Genomic DNA, 16,792 nt, shown 5'->3' on the forward strand with positions numbered 1-16,792 from the left:
TTTTTGACAAGTGTTTAACAATTAAAAATGAACCATGCTGTAGGGAACTTTCTTACCAACTCAGGTTCCTTTTCCAGTTTCCATACTGTCTTTTGTCCTGTGACAACCACTCAGTGGCAACCACAACTTTTTCATGTTGAACATATGATACTGTGATGATGAATTTTTACATATATGGCTAATATTCCAAGAGACAGTACACATCACTAACCTCATAATCATTTGGCACCTCGCATGAATAGGATACCTCTCTCCTAAACATCAATTAGAATAGGATATAAGCTTTACTGCAGACATATTGAACTGAAAATATGACACATATTCAATTTTATAAGTGAAATGTAATGAGCGGGGGCCTCTTTATATGTAATATAACTTTGAATTATACCAGTTCATTTCATTCTTCATTTCAGTTGTAACAACCTCACTAAAACCTGTAAAGAGATGACAGCAACCCCTGCAAAATTATCATTATGATCACAATATGTAATCAATGCCTTAAAATGTTTCTACTTACTTGAATGATGTTAATTAACCAGATCCAGTCTGTATCCAGACCAGATGATGGATCAGAACCTAGAGACAACCACAACCTCTCTGAATGTCAGCTGAGGCCATGACAACTAGATGTGCCCTAGAGACAGATCCACGTTGTCACAAGACAGCCATCGACACAACTGAACTGAGCTGGATGATGACTTCACCGACTCTATGAAGAGCTGACTTTAACAGAAAAAAATGTACTGTTTACTTTTAGAGCTGCCTTTCAGGATAATTAAATTTTGTTTGCATTATTGACAGTTTTCCTGTTTAGCACTGTAAAGCTGCTCTTACTGTAATAAGCACAATATAAATAAAGATGACTTGACTTGATAGACCTTTGTTAAAAACAAAAAAACAAACAAACAAAAAAAAAAAACATTCTGCCATATGCAACCCTGGACCACAAAAAAACAAACAAACAACAACAACAACAACAAAAAACAACAACAAAAACAAACAAACATATTTTGTAAATATATCAAGACCTTTTTTTTTTCTTTTGTTTGTTTGTTTTGTTTTTTGATTACAGATTTTAAAGTAGTTGTATCTCAGCCAAATAACTATCCTAACAAACCATACATCAATAGAAAGCTTATTTATTCAGCTTTTAGCCGATGTATATATGTCTTTTTACAAAAAATTGTCCCTTTTGACTGGTTTTGTGGTCCAGGGTCACATATGGACATTGCACTGACATGTGTCATTTCTGACATAGCAGATCTTTTCCTAGTAACAGAAACATGCATTTTATGTAATGCTGCTTTGAAGTTACAGTATATGTATTGGTAAAAGTGTTTTTTTGTGATTTTGCTTTAACACCTATGTATATATGTTTGATAGACATCAAATAAATGTTTGTTAAACATTAAATAATTTGTTGAACTTAAATAAGCTTAATAAGCTCAGATAATTCACTGCGTCCTATCTGTGTCACTAATTCGAAATTATAGGCACAATGCAAAACTATAGCTTGTTTATCACTTCTTCTTTATCAATATTTTTTTTTAAAAAAAGAAATAAAGTTAAAGTGCTTGATGTCCCTTTAACCACAGCAATATTCCTACTTGAATAAAATTAATACACAAATTAAAGATTTTTTGTAAATACTGCAAATACAGGCGTTTTACAAAGTAAATACCTTATTGTTAATTGTTATTAGGAAAACAAAATCCATTTAATCCACGAATGTAGCCTAAACAAAACAATCTGGGCGTGGTCTGTGAGACGCCACATGAAAACGCATTAAACTTCCTTTAAACGGCGTCTGATACATTGGAATAGCGAAAGGTAAAACAACAGAGTTCAATATTGATACAAACATTCACAAATAACCTGGAAAGCTTTTGAAATCTGTTTCGTACAAAAATTCCACGTGACGAATCTGTGGCCGTCCAACATCTGCTGGAATCTCAGGTAAAACTATTTGCGTGGACGCGCATATCCCCAGATAACAATCCCAAGTTGATCCATAACACCGGCACCACGGTCTTGACTGTATCATCACTGTCTTTATTGGGGCTTTATTTAGCGAATATTTACATTTATTCACATATGACTGGATGTGGTAGATCATAATTTTGGCTAATGCATGACGCAACTGTATGATGCGCATCAGATGCGATTTAGAAGTGGGTATACTCAAAGTCGCCTGATAAAGAAGTGGGTACCACTGGTTGAGCTGAACATAACAATGTTGAGCCGGCATCGTGATCCCATCGCACCCCCTCCTCCCTTTCCCCTCCCGCAAGCCACCGCATCCCAATGCCGTGTTCGGAAAGAAAGTTGTGTTTTAAAGGCAATAAACATTAGATGGATATATATATATATATATATATATATATATATATATATATATATATATATATATATATATTTCATTACTTTCTCTCGCAGTTATATCGTTAAGTAATTATACTGTATATAAATTGCGGGCATCAGGGGGCCGCTAATAATGTGCATGGCATTGAAACTGATTTCGTATGCACGATCGCATTTCACTTTCACTTTTCATCATGATGTTTCACTGTAGACTTCGTCCGATGCCAATTTGGTAGACGTCGCCCAACCCTACGAACTGTCATACAAAAAATCTAACTAAAGTCAGCGAATAAACCTGAGACAATGATCAATGAGTAACAGTAATATTCGCAATAACATATTGGTTTACTGAATAATTGAGTCAATATCATTCTTTGACTTAAATTTGTACAGAAAAGTCATCGCTTGATTGACTACTGTCAGGTGTAACAGACAACGACATTTTTATCCTGTGTCAGCTTCCGTAGCTTCTGTATGCGTTTCGAAAGGGCGGAGTAAGCGGGGGACTGAGTCGTTGGTTGAAATTCGAATCCTCACCGCTAGATGCCGCTAAGAATTACACACTGCACCTTTAACGAACGTTAAGTAGCAGCCTATGAGGTACTTTTTTGCCTCAACAATCGCTTTATCGTTAAATAAAAGTTGTATGTATGTGCACGTACAAAGTTGTATTTACATACAGAACACATCCTTTTTTATCAGTACCGTCCATTTTTAACGCTTCATGAAAACAGGCATGATCTCCTCCTGACCGCAGACGCAGCTAGGTTTACAAGCCACTTTTCCTCATTTTTTAATCAATTTCTTGCCTTTTCCTCCTTAAGAACAGCAAATTTTCATACACGATACGAAATGAAATTTTCTCGGTTTGACCGATTTCTATATATATATATATATATATATATATATATATATAAAACTGAAAACACAGTTATTATGAGTCATTTTTCTGCTACTGATTCCTATAGAGAAAAATCACTTCCTGTCCTCCATCTGCATTTCGCGCGTCCTCAGAATCACGTGATTGCAAACAACCTGTAAAGACCTTTCGGCACGCCCCTACTTTTTGGCACGCCCATTGCTCCAGGCTCCAGCTACCCCGTCTGCCTATTGGGGCTTTCATTTGGAATGCACCCACGATTGAAGAAGTGGTTGTAGTGTGGGCTGAACATGAACATGAACATGAACATGAACTTGATTTTGAGTTTGAGTTTTGTGTTGCTGTTTTTACTCGCACATGGTAAGATATTTTATGTTACAATTTCTGTTCTAGTGAACCATAAAAATGAACGACGACCGTTGCGCAGTTTTTGGCAGATGGTTTTATCCAACCCTACGCATTTGATCCGGTGCACGTGGCATGCATGGCATAAACAGTTATGTTCCTCTGCTATTTGATTGCATGTAATAAATTAGGAATCTAGCTATATTTGTCAATATCAATGGTCTGAAAAAAACATTTTCACGATACTCCTCTTGTATTATTTTATTTGGTTTAATTAGGCTAATTCTTCATTTCAGGTTCATCTGGCTTTGATAATGTGTCGGTGCTTGTGATGGAGGGAGATTCGGTCACTCTAAACACTAATGTTGAAACAGACAAACAAGAATACATAAAATGGTATGTTAATGACACCCGCATCGCTGATATAATTGGAGATCTCAGTTATTTCTGTACAGATGTTCAGTGTAATGAAGGAACTGAGAAATTCAGGGACAGACTGAAGCTGGATCATCAGACTGGATCTCTGACCATCATGAACATAAGAACCACAGACTCTGGACTCTATGAATTAAAGATCATCAGCAGCAGAAATAGTGAAAAGACTTTTAATGTTACTGTTCATGGTGAGTGAGCTAATTAATTGAGTGAACCTGTTTAAAAGCAAGTTAAATTTGTTAAAATTATATTTATTTTTGCAGTGACAAGATAAATTTATTTCTATTGGTGAATTGAAAATTTTAACTGTTTTGTTTTCCATGTGGAAACTTTGTTCTGCTATAATCTGTTTGAATGAGGATTAACCCTTTGACGCGTAAGAAGAAAACTTGGTCATTCTTGGCTGTTCCCTGAAGAACACGATCACACGTGTGATTAGAACGTTGATCTGCTTTCGCACTTTGCCGGGACGCAATCTCTTGTCATATTATCACAACTATTTAAGTGTTTTTAACCATATAATGCTTATTTTAGGTTCCAGATCTTTAAATACACATAAGTACTAGCAAAACCATACATTCAGAATTTTAAAAAAATACACGCTAATATCTATTGAAGCGACAATAATGATTCTACAAATATAATCTGACGGCATGTTTTATTAAAATCATATTCACAATGTGTAGGTAACTGTAAAGTTTACTCTGCTCTTCTCCCAGTTCACTGGAGACTTCCTTTAATGTTTTTCGGTAGGAGAGGATGAATTTGCGGGCTGTAAATCCACAGCTCGGATTCAGCGTGAACTAACATGGCGGCGCCCATCACCCGGTATAGATCAACTAACGCGGTCATTATAAAAAGTGTTTAAACCTCCAAATACATTTACTTCTGCATATTTCAGAATCAGAATATCAGATATTTCGGAATCTAGCGAGCAGGTTCGTGAATCTTAACAATAAAAAAAAGAAAAACGAAATCTCAAACCATGTGTCTTACAGCTCTATATGGCTGCGTTGTGTCACGAGACAAGCATGAGGCGTCGCCATGGAAACAATAAGGCGATAAGTTCTAAAATAATGGTCGCCTAAAAAAACTCACCCTGTGGGCTCAGCTAGAATATTTTAAACTCACGTGTGAAAGGGTTAATGTAAAATTTAATAATTTGTGAAATGTGTGAGAATATAGACCAATTATCTGTTTGTAAACATTCAGGATGCGTGCGCAGCATGGTTGCAGAAAACCCGGAGAGATCGCCTTTTCAGCTAGAGAATTACAAGGATACGGCACAAAATACTTAGATTTGAAAAGAGTATAGATTATATTGATTATATGTCATTTTCAAAATGTTATTCGCATATAACAACAGCTTGTCACCCAGCCATAAGCAAAGTTATTCAACGAAACTGACGTTAGATAGTGGGATATTCTTACAGACCCGATACAGGGATGATGTTTTTTTTATGGACGGTTCAAGTGGCAGTCTGTGGAGCCATGGAATAAAAGAATAAAAAACAAAAACTTATATTGTTTTTCAAAATTCTGACTATTTTCGCAATTCCGAGGTTATATCCCACAACTCTAGACGAAAAACAACTCGTCATTCTCTCTTTTCCCCTTGGCTCAGAGTTATAGAGTTATATCCCACACTACTGCTTTTTCTCTCAGAATTAACAAACTCACTAGTTTTGTTAAATCGAGTTCTAACAAAAATCAGAATTGTGAGACGACAAAAAAAAAAAAAGTTAATAGTTTAAAAAATGTCATGCTGTAACTGTAGGGCTAATACAGTACACCCCCTATGAACAGCATATGTGAATATTATGTAGACCTATTGTTTAAATCAAATTTATGCTTTAAAAGTAGAGTAATCATAGCAGTTTTCATCCATAGTGTGTCCGTTTAAACGTCTGCGTTTAGCTTCAAATGGTGTCTTTGACTACAGTATTGTATAAAAATTATTTGCATTCCGATTTTGACATCAAAAGGCACAATAATATTTTTTTTCCTCTTATTCCATGGAGTTTACCCATTTACCTCCACTTGCTACCAGTGTTTTTCTGCAACCAGTATGCGTGCGCCGCTGCAAATGACGTCACTGTGACGTCTACTCGAAATTGGTCTATAGATTCATTTTGCTTTTCGAAGAGCATGATTGTTGTAGTTGTTGTTGTGTGTGCCTGTTTTTGGCTTAATATCCTCCAGCAGCTGTTGGTTTGTGTTTCAGGAGTTCCTGCTGCTGAAGGAGATGAAATTAAGAGAAAATCGGTGAAGGAGGGAGAATCTTTTGTTTTAAATCCTGGTGTAACAAACTCAAATTATATGATGTGGTTTTTTAATAACACATTTGTTGCTGAAATCATTGGAAATCCAAGTAAGATCTGTACAGTTCAGAATGAAGAAAGATTCAGAGACAGACTGAGGCTGGATCATCAGACTGGATCTCTGACCATCACAAACATCAGAACCACAGATGCTGGAGATTATCAAATACAGATGAGCAGCAGCAGATTCAACATAAAAAGGGGCTTCAGTGTTTCTGTCACTGGTGAGTACAGTTTACTTTTATCTCCCCTGAGCAAAATTAAAATACCCCAGCATTAATAAGCCTTTTATTTTATTGATTATTATACACTATAGTTGGGTTAATCACGTTCACATCATGTTACACACCACTTTTTTTTTTTTTTAATATATATAAATGTGCTGATGTTTCCTGTTCATCTCAAAGCAGAAGTGTAAATATGAGAAAAATACATTGGTAAAAATTATTATTAGTCACTCAATATACAACAATGACTGTCCATCCTTATCTTTTTCAGATTTAAGTCTGTCTTCAGCTTCAGTAGGAGGAATATGTGTTGGTGTCCTGCTGCCTGTGGCTGCAACTGCTTCTGTGTTTTTTGTTTGCAGCAAATAAAGAAAGATGTGAGTTTTAGTAAGCAGAACCTTACTGCTTACCTAAAAAATTTATTATTATTATTATTATTATTATTATTTTATTTTTTACCCATGATCCAATCTAGGTCATTTTATCCAATCCACCCTAATTTGATACTTGTATTTTTCTAGTGCTTGGTGCATGCTTCAAATACATTCAAGTTATTAAAACCAATCCAGTGTATACAGGGATGTGCAGAGAGGGGGCAAGGGCTCAGATGTAAGAGAGGGGGACCTCCAGTTGCCTTCAGAATTGCCTTAATTTTCAAATACTGCTCACTGCAGAGCCAAATGGTCTGTAGCTCCCCCTCTCTGGATGTCCAGCTCCACCTCTGTGTGAACTAATGGGTGGAGTTATGTTAATAGGGTGTGTTTAGGTGTCTGTCTCCACCCATTACCTTGGGGGCTCCATCTCCATCTCCATCTCCATCTCCTCTCCTCTCCTCTCCTCTCCTCTCCTCTCCTCTCCTCTCCTCTCTTCTCCTCTCATTTGGCTCTGCAGCAAGCACCCTCTCTAACTGTTCCAGAGATGTTTGTCCATTTTGACATGAAAGCATTATGCAGTTTTTTTTTTTTTTAGAGGTGGGAATCTTTCATTGCCTTATGATTAGATTCATATCTATTATTTGGGTTATGATTTTTCATTAGATTATCTGTGCACACTGGACATCAAATGCACCAGTAGGTTATTTTGACACACAACCACTAAAAAAATAACCATTATCTTCCTAATAAATGAAAAATATTTTACTCTTCCCGTATGTGCCCGAATCCGAATACCGTGTTCGTGTTCGGAAAAGACATGATGTATATATTTCATGGGGGGATATATTACAGGCATTATTCAAATGTGGGGCATTGAAATAGCTTTTGAATGTGCGCTTGCTTTTTACTTTTACTTTCGAGATTTGCAATCTCACATAGAGTTTCATGTAAATCAGTTCTTGATTGACAGCTCCTCTTCTAGCCAATTAGTCGTAGAGGGGATTTTGACATCACACCAATGCGCCGCATTAGCTGCTGAATGCTCAGTCTTCTGTTCACACTTGTACAGGTGAAAATGAATAACTGTCAGCTTGGGCAACATCTTTCCAAACAGGACACTGTTAAATGCGTCTGTCTGTCAGTGCTGTAGGATTTCCGCGGGTCTTAAAAAAAGTCTTAAAAAGTCTTAAATCGCTTTTCCATGAATTAAGGCCTTTCAAAAGGTCTTAAATCAGAGCAGTAAGTCTTAAATTCATATGATCGTGGCATTAATTTTCATGAGGGATTGTTACCTGAGGTGTTTCATTTTAAAGTGAAGAGAAAGCGTAATTTCTGTTACATGGCTCAGGTCGCTCAATATTCATTAAACAATACGCGGTGGATGGCGGTATTTGCTACTTCATCTGTCAGTCACCTGAAGAAGAACTTGTCGTTTTGATTTTTTTTTTTTTTTTTGTTACAGTAATAAAAATCATTTAGTTTAATTGGAGAACAGACAATCCAATTAAAACTGAACGCGGCTTCTCAATGCAGTGTGCCGAACGACAGTTGCATCACAGATCAGATTTCATTTATCACATAAAGTGAGTCAAGCTGACTGACAAGAGAGAGGTGAGAAAGACAAGATTATGGCAGAAGAGTTTCAAAATGAAATGCAAAAGCACCTGTTTTATGAAAATATTGGATTTTGAAAAGTCTGTTGACTTCTGCCATTTAAAAGTCTGTGACATTTATTTGTTTCCACAGTGTTTGCTGATTTTATGTATAAAAACTGTTTTTTTTGTTTGTTTGTTTGTTTGTTTTTCAATGTTATATTAAGCGTGCAAGGTGTATGCCGTGCTTCCAAGCTTTCTTATTTGTTTTGCTAAACGTTCTATGTTTCTTATTGATTTGGTTACACAGTGTTTTTCAGTTTTGTGAACTGGTTTAAACTTTGTGTAAGTAAGTAGTTTATATTATCTATATTATGCAAGTTATTATTTTTATATTATATTATTTGTTTTGTTAATAAAAAATTTGGTACGTTAAGTGGTAACACTTTAGAATAATGGTCCGTTATTAACAAACAACTATGCAGGAAGTAATAGGTAGTACTACATTAACACTGAGCTTAGTATTGTTAACTAATATAGAAGCAATATTAACTAAGCAGTAAGTAATAGCAAATATTGGTAGTTCCTTATGAATAAAAACAATGATGGTCAAAAACAGTTTGCATCTTTAATAAAGACATGGACTGCATTGTGTTATGCACAAAACAACATCTTCCAGATTATGATGTCTGTTAGGTTAGAATATCACTAGGGCCTCAGAAATGTATGGCTGTACAGTATATGTCAGATATAAAATATATTATATTATTTAATAAAAAAAAAAAACAAAAAAAAAACATGTGAAATCAATTTAAACCCCTCAGAAATTACTCAAGCATTACCTTGTCAGCCCACAGGAACTACTAGTGATCTGGACCATTATTTTAGAGTAAACATTAACATAACATTAACACTAACAAATTAACAAGTTAAAAAAAAAATAAACATATCACCAATACTCAAGTGGACTGACAAGGTAACACTTGAGTAGTTAGTGAGGGGTTAATGTGTTTTTCACTTTAAAATAATGGTCCAGATCACTAGTAGTTCATGTGAGCTAATACGAAAAACAATTTTATTGTAGTGAAACTGCTTAATTTTCTTTTGTGTGTTTTCTGGATGCTTGGGACAATAAAATCAATTACACAACTGTATTAGGCCTAATAAAATCATAGTTATAGGTAACTGTCTAGATCTACAACTGTAATTTATATATAATACAATTTAATTGTAATTTATTGATTTACTTTTATAATACGTTCTATTTTGACCCTGGATAATGTGTTTTTACTTCAATAATGAGGGAGGGGGCACAACAATACAATTCTGCTTAGGGACCCCATTTGGCCAGCAGCGGTCCTTAAAACTGAAGGAAAGTGGAAAAAAAGAGGGAAAACTCAAACAAACTAAAAACAAACAACTGCTTGATGCTGAATTGCTGCTAATTTGAAAGTGAAAGTAAACTGCTCCCTTTCACGATATGACTGTAGGCGAATAAATACGGGTGAATATAACCGTGACAGGTCGCTAGGATGGCTTATTTAACATTAATGGATCGCCAGGCAGGCGTACAGCACTGACAGACAGACACGTATAACGGTGTCCTGTATGGAAAGATGTTGCCCAAGCTGACAGTTATCCATTTTCCCTGATTTACATGAAACTCTAACAGCAACATTTGGAAAAGCGAGCGCAGAATCTGGAAACAACAGCGAAGAGAATCCCATAGTTAAGGTCATAGTCAGCAACATTACACAGATAGGCTGTGGTGTTTAAATGATGCTCAGTAGGTACTAAAATAGGGTGTTCAGTCCTGCTCCTGGAGGACCACAGTCCTGAAAAGTTTAGCTACTAACACAAACTTTAGGCAGATTTGTTGAGGCAAGTTGGAGATAATCTCTGTATGACAGCAGACCTTCAGACCCCGGTATTAAAAGCTCAAATCATGCCAAGAAAATACCCCTCACACTATTACACCAGCAGAAGCCAGAATCAGTGATACAAGGCAGGATAGATCCATGCTTTCTTGTCATTTATGCTAAATACTGACCCATGCAGAAGAAGTTGGAGATATATTGGCTTGAGTCTGAATGACACATCTGAAAAGTGAGTTTTGCATGCATCAGTGCAAGTTAAAAAAGTGAGTAAATATGCATCAGTGCTGACTCGAGCTGTAAACTGTGTTAGACAATTCAGTCCAGTTTGGTAAACTGGCTTATCCAGAACTGGTTCAGAATAATGATTTGTTCACAAAACATTGCTTTATTAGATAAAGCTGAATTAACAAGATGGAAATTGTGTGTGAAGATTGTAATTGTAAGATTGTAAATAACCAAAGTTATGTGTTTGTTACTGTTTTTCATACAGACACCAGGATGCAGCACAATGATCAGGTAAGATACTATGAGCACTAAAATTGTCTGACTACAAAAAATCTGATTCGATCTGCAAGCTGGTAACATGGTTTGTGTGTTTTACTTGGGTTGATTCAAAAATCATTACATTGAAACAATAACTGACTCAAGAACAGGACACTGCTCTTTTTGTATTTTATTTTATATTGAACAGTGGTATATATATATATATATATATATATAACGCAATCAGATTGATTTAATTATATTATTATGATAATGATATAATTATATTTATTTACCGTACATTATGACTGTGCTCTAGGTTTAGGTTGTAACATAAACATGCTCTTTGAACAGTTTTCTCATTTTTATTGATGTTATTTTTGACATTTTGATACGTTTTGCTCTATCTTTCAACATGCCGTCTGATTTTCATGCTCTAGTTTTTATTAAAGAGGAAGAGATTTATGCTCCATGTGAACAAAGCTACAGAGAATCTGCCATATCACATTTAAATGCGATATTTATTGTGTGAATTTTGTCATACAATGAACAGAATTACTGTGATATTGATGACCGTAAAAATGTTGGTAACCATAATCATGACAAGAAATTTTCATACCATTTCATCTCTATTTCTCATCAGAAGTAACAAAACTTGATCATTGTGCAATAGAAATAATGTTTGATGTAGGTAAAAACTGTGGACCCTGCAACCCTACTTACTATGGGCCAAATAGAGCCCTCTTTAAAGGTCTTGAAGGGCATCTTGTTTGTGCTTGTCCTTAGAATGTTGAGCATGAAATAATTCAGAATAATTCTGATGGAGTAGGACAAATAGAAAATGGGGTGAGTGACAACCAACAAGAGAAAGATAGGGATACATCTGAGAACAAAGGAAGTGATGATGGTTAAATAATTGAGCAAGGAAATAATTATGAAGAAATTGTGAATAATGGGGAAGAACTGGGACAGGAGAAAACTGAGGTAAATAATGCTGTTGTTGGTAGTGTTGTAGAAGTAGAAGTGTCCAGGGACATTCATATGACAGATGATGACAGTCTTTTTAAGACACCGACACTGAAAAGAAAACTACTGGGAAGAGAAGGGGGGAAAAAGCAATGAAAGAACAGTTTCAGTAAAAGCAGATAAAGGAGAAGATGGATCATGGAGTTATATCTGATCGTAGTAATTCTGATGATTCATTAGCGGAGAGTGAGAGTGAATCTGTGAGTTCAGTTGATTCAGTTTCGCTAAGGAGATCTGGAAGGAATGCTTATACTCCTGAGAAGATTAAAAGTTTTCTGCAAAATACAAAAGGAATGAAGGGAGTCTCACAGAACAAGAAGTATACAGGTTGAAGAAAATTGTTCAAAGGTTGAGATCAACCATGTTAAGTGATGGAAAAAGCAATGCCTTTCTCTTTTTTTTTTTATTTATGAATAATTTAAGACTGGGCAGTTTGAACATTAAGGGTGCAAGGGATTACAGAAAAAGAGCAATGTTATTTGAGTTAATAAGGCAAAAAAATATTGATATGTTTGTTTAGGAGACTCATACTGATGTGCAAAATGAAAGTATGGAAAATGGAATGGGAAGGGGAGGTTATTATGAGTCATAAGACGAACATCAGTGGAGGTGTAGCCATTCTATTAAGGAAAAATATAAGATAACAGGTTCTTTTGAAGTGGAAAATATAGTTGATGGACAGTTGTTAAAACTACGAGCTAAGCTTGAAAACTTTGTTGTATTTATAAATATTTATGCTCCAGTTCTGGGGGGTAAAATAGTTTTGTTTTTAAATAAGGTTAGAGATGTAGTAGAAAACTGCAAACCTGAAGAGTTTCTCTTTATTGGGGGTGATTTTATTTGTGCAGAAAATGATACTATAGATAGAGATCATAAAGAACCTCATATGGAATCACAACGTGTTTTGTGAAAAATTATGAAAGAATATGATTTGTATGATATTTAGAGTTTTGTTTAGAACTCAGAGGCAGTATACATGGTCACAAGTGAGAGAATATCATGTAACAATGGCTAGACTTGACAGGTGGTATTGTTTTAAACATCATTTTAATACCATTAAGGGTTGTACAATTTCACCTGTGGGCTTTTCAGATCATGGTTTGGTCAGTTGTAATATTTTTATTAATAATGTCAAGCCAAGAAGTGCTTATTGGCATCTTAATACTGGTGTGGGATAACTCTTTTTGTGAGGTGTTGAATTTTTTTTTTTGGCAAAATTAAGAATAAGAAGTCATCTTTTGTTTCTTTGCAGCAGTAGTGGGATAATGGAAAAATACAGATACAGCAACTGTGCCATATATATATATATATATATATATATATATATATATATATATATATATACATATATATATATATATATATATATATATATATATATATATATATATATATATATATATATATATATATATATATATATATATATATATATATATATATATATATATATATATATATATACGTATATATATATATATATATATATATATATATATACGTATATATATATATATATATATATACATATATATATATATATATATATATATATATATATATATACGTGTATATATATATATATATATACGTCTGTTACTACAGACGTTTCCAGATTTCTGGAAGATCTAGAGAGAGAAATATTAGAAATACAAAATTCTTTGGAGTCTGTCAGAGATCGAGAACGTACTAAGGTTCTCAAAAATAAAAAGAAGCCTTTAGATGATTTGTTGGGGATTATGGCACAGGGTGCTCTGGTACGATCAAGGTTTCAAAGTGCAGCACAGATGGATTGTCCAGCAAAGTGTTTTTTTTTTTTTTTTTTTTTTTCAGACTTGGAAAAAAAGAATGACCTAAATAGAATTATGCATTCATTGTTATTGGAATCTGGTTCAGAAATTACAGAGCCTAAGGAAATTAGGAAAAGAGTGGTGGCGTTTTATTCAGAGCTGTATAGGAGTGAACACGGGGAGGTGGAAGAGATAGCCAGTTACCACTTAGGTGTACCTAAAGTTCCAGAAGGAATAAATGCTGAACTGGAAAAACCTTTTACGAAAGGTGAATTGTATGATGCCCTAAAGACTATGGAGTGTGGGAAAGCTCCGGGGATTGATGGCATCACTGTCAAGTTTTATAAGTCACTCTGGGCTGTTTTAGGGAATGATCTGCTAGATGTGCTCCATGACAGCTTGACCAGAGGGTTGCTGCCTATGAGCTGCAGGAGAGCAGTAATCACCCTTTTGCCAAAGAAAGGTGACCTCAGAAACATAAAGAACTGGCGACCTGTGTCACTCCTGTGCTCTGATTTGAAAATTTTATCCAAAGCCTTGGCAATTAGATTAAAAGAGGCACTTGGTTGGGTCATCCATGTGGACCAGACATACTGTGTACCTAATATAATTATTTTTGATAATATTTATTTAATTAGAGACATTTTAGATATCTCTAGATCATTGGGTGTTAATTTTGGTCTCATTTCCCTGGACCAAGATAAAGTTTTTGACCGGGGTGAGCATAACTACCTCTGGCAGACGCTAAGGGAGTTTGGTTTTAGCCTGAGTTCTATTAAAATGATCAGAGTGTTGTATAGTAACATTGGGAGTGTACTTAAAATTAATGGTGGCCTGAGTGCTCCCTTTAAGACCACAAGGGGCATAAGGCAGAGATGTGCTTTGTCGGGCATGTTGTATGCCTTTGCAATTGAACCATTGTTAGTAAGATTAAGAACAAAATTGATGGCTGGAGTATACCACAATGGAACTTTAAAGTTAAGTTGTCATCTTATGCTAATGATGTTATTGTTATTGTGAATAATCAAGAAGTTAATAATTATAGAATTTTAATTGATGACTTTGGAAAGCTGTCTTCAGCTAAGATTAACTGGACTAAAAGTGAAGGGATTATATGTGGGAAGTGGGAAGGTAAACACCTTCCTAATTTACCTGCTGGACTTGAATGGAACAAAAATGGCTTCAAATATTTAGGTGTATACCTTGGAAAAAACTGGGAGGGTGTTTTATAAAAAAAAAAAAAAAAAAAAAAAAAAAAGGAAGTCTGGATAAATGGAAATGGCTGTGGCCTAAAATGTCATTTAGAGGACGTGTTATAGTCATCAATACTTTGATGTCTTCAACTTTCTGACATCGCTTGGCATGTATTGAGCCACCAAGTGAACTTCTTGCAAGACTACAAGCTCTCATTGTGGACTTCTTTTGGACTAAGTTTCACTGGGTTCTGCAGAGTATGCTTTATCTCCCTAGGGAGGAAGGGGGACATGGACTAGTACACTTGGCCAGCAGAGGAGCTACATTTCATTTACTGTTTATTTAAAGACTTTTAACTGGACCAGAAGATCTTGTATGGAGAAGTGTTGTTAATTTTATTTTGAGGCAAGCTAGAGGGCTGGGAGTGGATTCTGCTTTGTTTTTAATGGACTCTAACAGGATTCAGCTGAATGGACTAACACCTTTTTATAAAGGGGTTTTTAAATTATGGAGTTTATTCAAAAAAAGAAGAGGAGATTCTGGTTTGACATTACACTGGTTATTAGAAGAGCCAACTGTGTTTGGAGGTAGACTTGATGTATTAAGTGAAGTTGCATGTGGTCTTGAAAATGTAATGTTCTTAGCGAAAAAAAGTTAAATTGTGTCACATAATAGCTGCTGGGGGTCTTGAACTAAATAACTCACAAAATGTTGCTTCCTGTATTGGAGTCAGATCAATAAGATTGGCAAGAAAACTACTGGATCTTTTAAAACAGAAGCTTACAGCAGAAGAAAAGTCCCTCCTTGTAAATTGTGGTGAAGGAAATGTGGTTCCAAACAATATGGATCCTTTTCCAACAATTTACATTACTCCTGATTTTAAAGCTGTAGATGGGGAACTGATTAAGATTTTAGAGGATCTATCTATCAATGAAGCTAATAGCAAAAAAAATGTACAGAAGTTGTGTTAAAGTTTTACATTTAAAAAAAAAAAATAAAAGGAAGAGCTGATACTGTTTGGAGAAATAAATTAGGCTTGGATCAGAATATAAAACCGTTGTGGAGAGTTTTTATAAACCTCCTTTGGAAAAGAAGGTGGGGGATCTCCAGTGGAGAATTTTACATGGCACATTTGCTGTTAATTCTTTTGTGAGTGTTATTAATCCGAATGTTTGCAATCTATGCCCTTTTTGTGAAAAGAAGGAAACAATTTTTCGTTGTTTTATAGAATGTACGTGATTTTCTTACATTGCTGTTTGGTAAGGTTAATGATTTTTTTTTTTTTTTTTTTTTTTTTTTTTTACTGTTCAGAGTTTTTTTCTTGGGTATCAGTATACAGCAAAAAACAAGATAAAATGTAAACTTTTAAATTTAATTGTAGGCGAAGCAAAAATGGCAGAAGGATGCGATGTTGTATCAATTTTAAAAAATCGGATAAAAGCAAGAGTGTGGGTTGATTTTAAATTTTATAAGATGATGAAAGACTTAATTTTATTTTCAAATCAGTGGTGTTGTAATGATGCAAACTGCTCTGTTGTAGATTAACTTATCTTTTTTTTCTTACAATGATTGAATTTTGTGGTCATTATTGTTTTAAAATTGTGTTCAGAGTATAATTTGTTAAATAAAATGTTTGGTTAATTCAGTTCTCTCTCTCTCTCTCTCTCTCTCTCTCTCTCTCTCTCTCTCTCTCTCTGCTCTGCTCTGTGCGCATGTGCTGAGTGAGTGGGCGGAGCATCGAGTGTGAGCGTTTGGCATGTGTCAGGTACGAGTGTTCTACCTTTTCTATCTTTTTTGTATATTTCTCTGGATTTAATTCATCTTTTTGTGAGGTTAGGGGAATTTAGGTAGTGCACGGAGAGGTTTAATATACCAGGGCGAACCAGA

General features: G+C 35.0%; 1 protein-coding gene across 1 annotated transcript; it reads left to right on the forward strand.

Annotated features, from left to right (window-relative positions):
* Positions 1-3,495: 3,495 nt before the first annotated feature.
* On the forward strand, positions 3,496-16,660 carry LOC127153858 (uncharacterized). Its single transcript, XM_051095130.1, has 6 exons — positions 3,496-3,601; positions 3,883-4,209; positions 6,246-6,566; positions 6,841-6,946; positions 10,903-10,928; positions 16,632-16,660. Exons 1-4 carry the CDS (start codon positions 3,532-3,534, stop codon positions 6,936-6,938), a joined length of 816 nt encoding a protein of 271 aa, XP_050951087.1. The 5' UTR covers positions 3,496-3,531; the 3' UTR covers positions 6,939-6,946; positions 10,903-10,928; positions 16,632-16,660.
* Positions 16,661-16,792: the final 132 nt, after the last annotated feature.

The sequence above is a fragment of the Labeo rohita genome, chromosome 22 (genome assembly GCF_022985175.1).
Source record: "Labeo rohita strain BAU-BD-2019 chromosome 22, IGBB_LRoh.1.0, whole genome shotgun sequence".
In the NCBI taxonomy this organism is placed as follows: domain Eukaryota; kingdom Metazoa; phylum Chordata; class Actinopteri; order Cypriniformes; family Cyprinidae; genus Labeo; species Labeo rohita.

Bases quoted from the DNA above. Each gene is read 5' to 3' on its own strand.
- LOC127153858 (XM_051095130.1), top strand. From the start codon at position 3,532: ATGAACATGAACATGAACATGAACTTGATTTTGAGTTTGAGTTTTGTG. The intron at 3,602-3,882 runs GTAAGATATTTT...TCTTCATTTCAG, and splicing joins GCTGTTTTTACTCGCACATG to GTTCATCTGGCTTTGATAAT. The intron at 4,210-6,245 runs GTGAGTGAGCTA...TTTGTGTTTCAG, and splicing joins TTTTAATGTTACTGTTCATG to GAGTTCCTGCTGCTGAAGGA.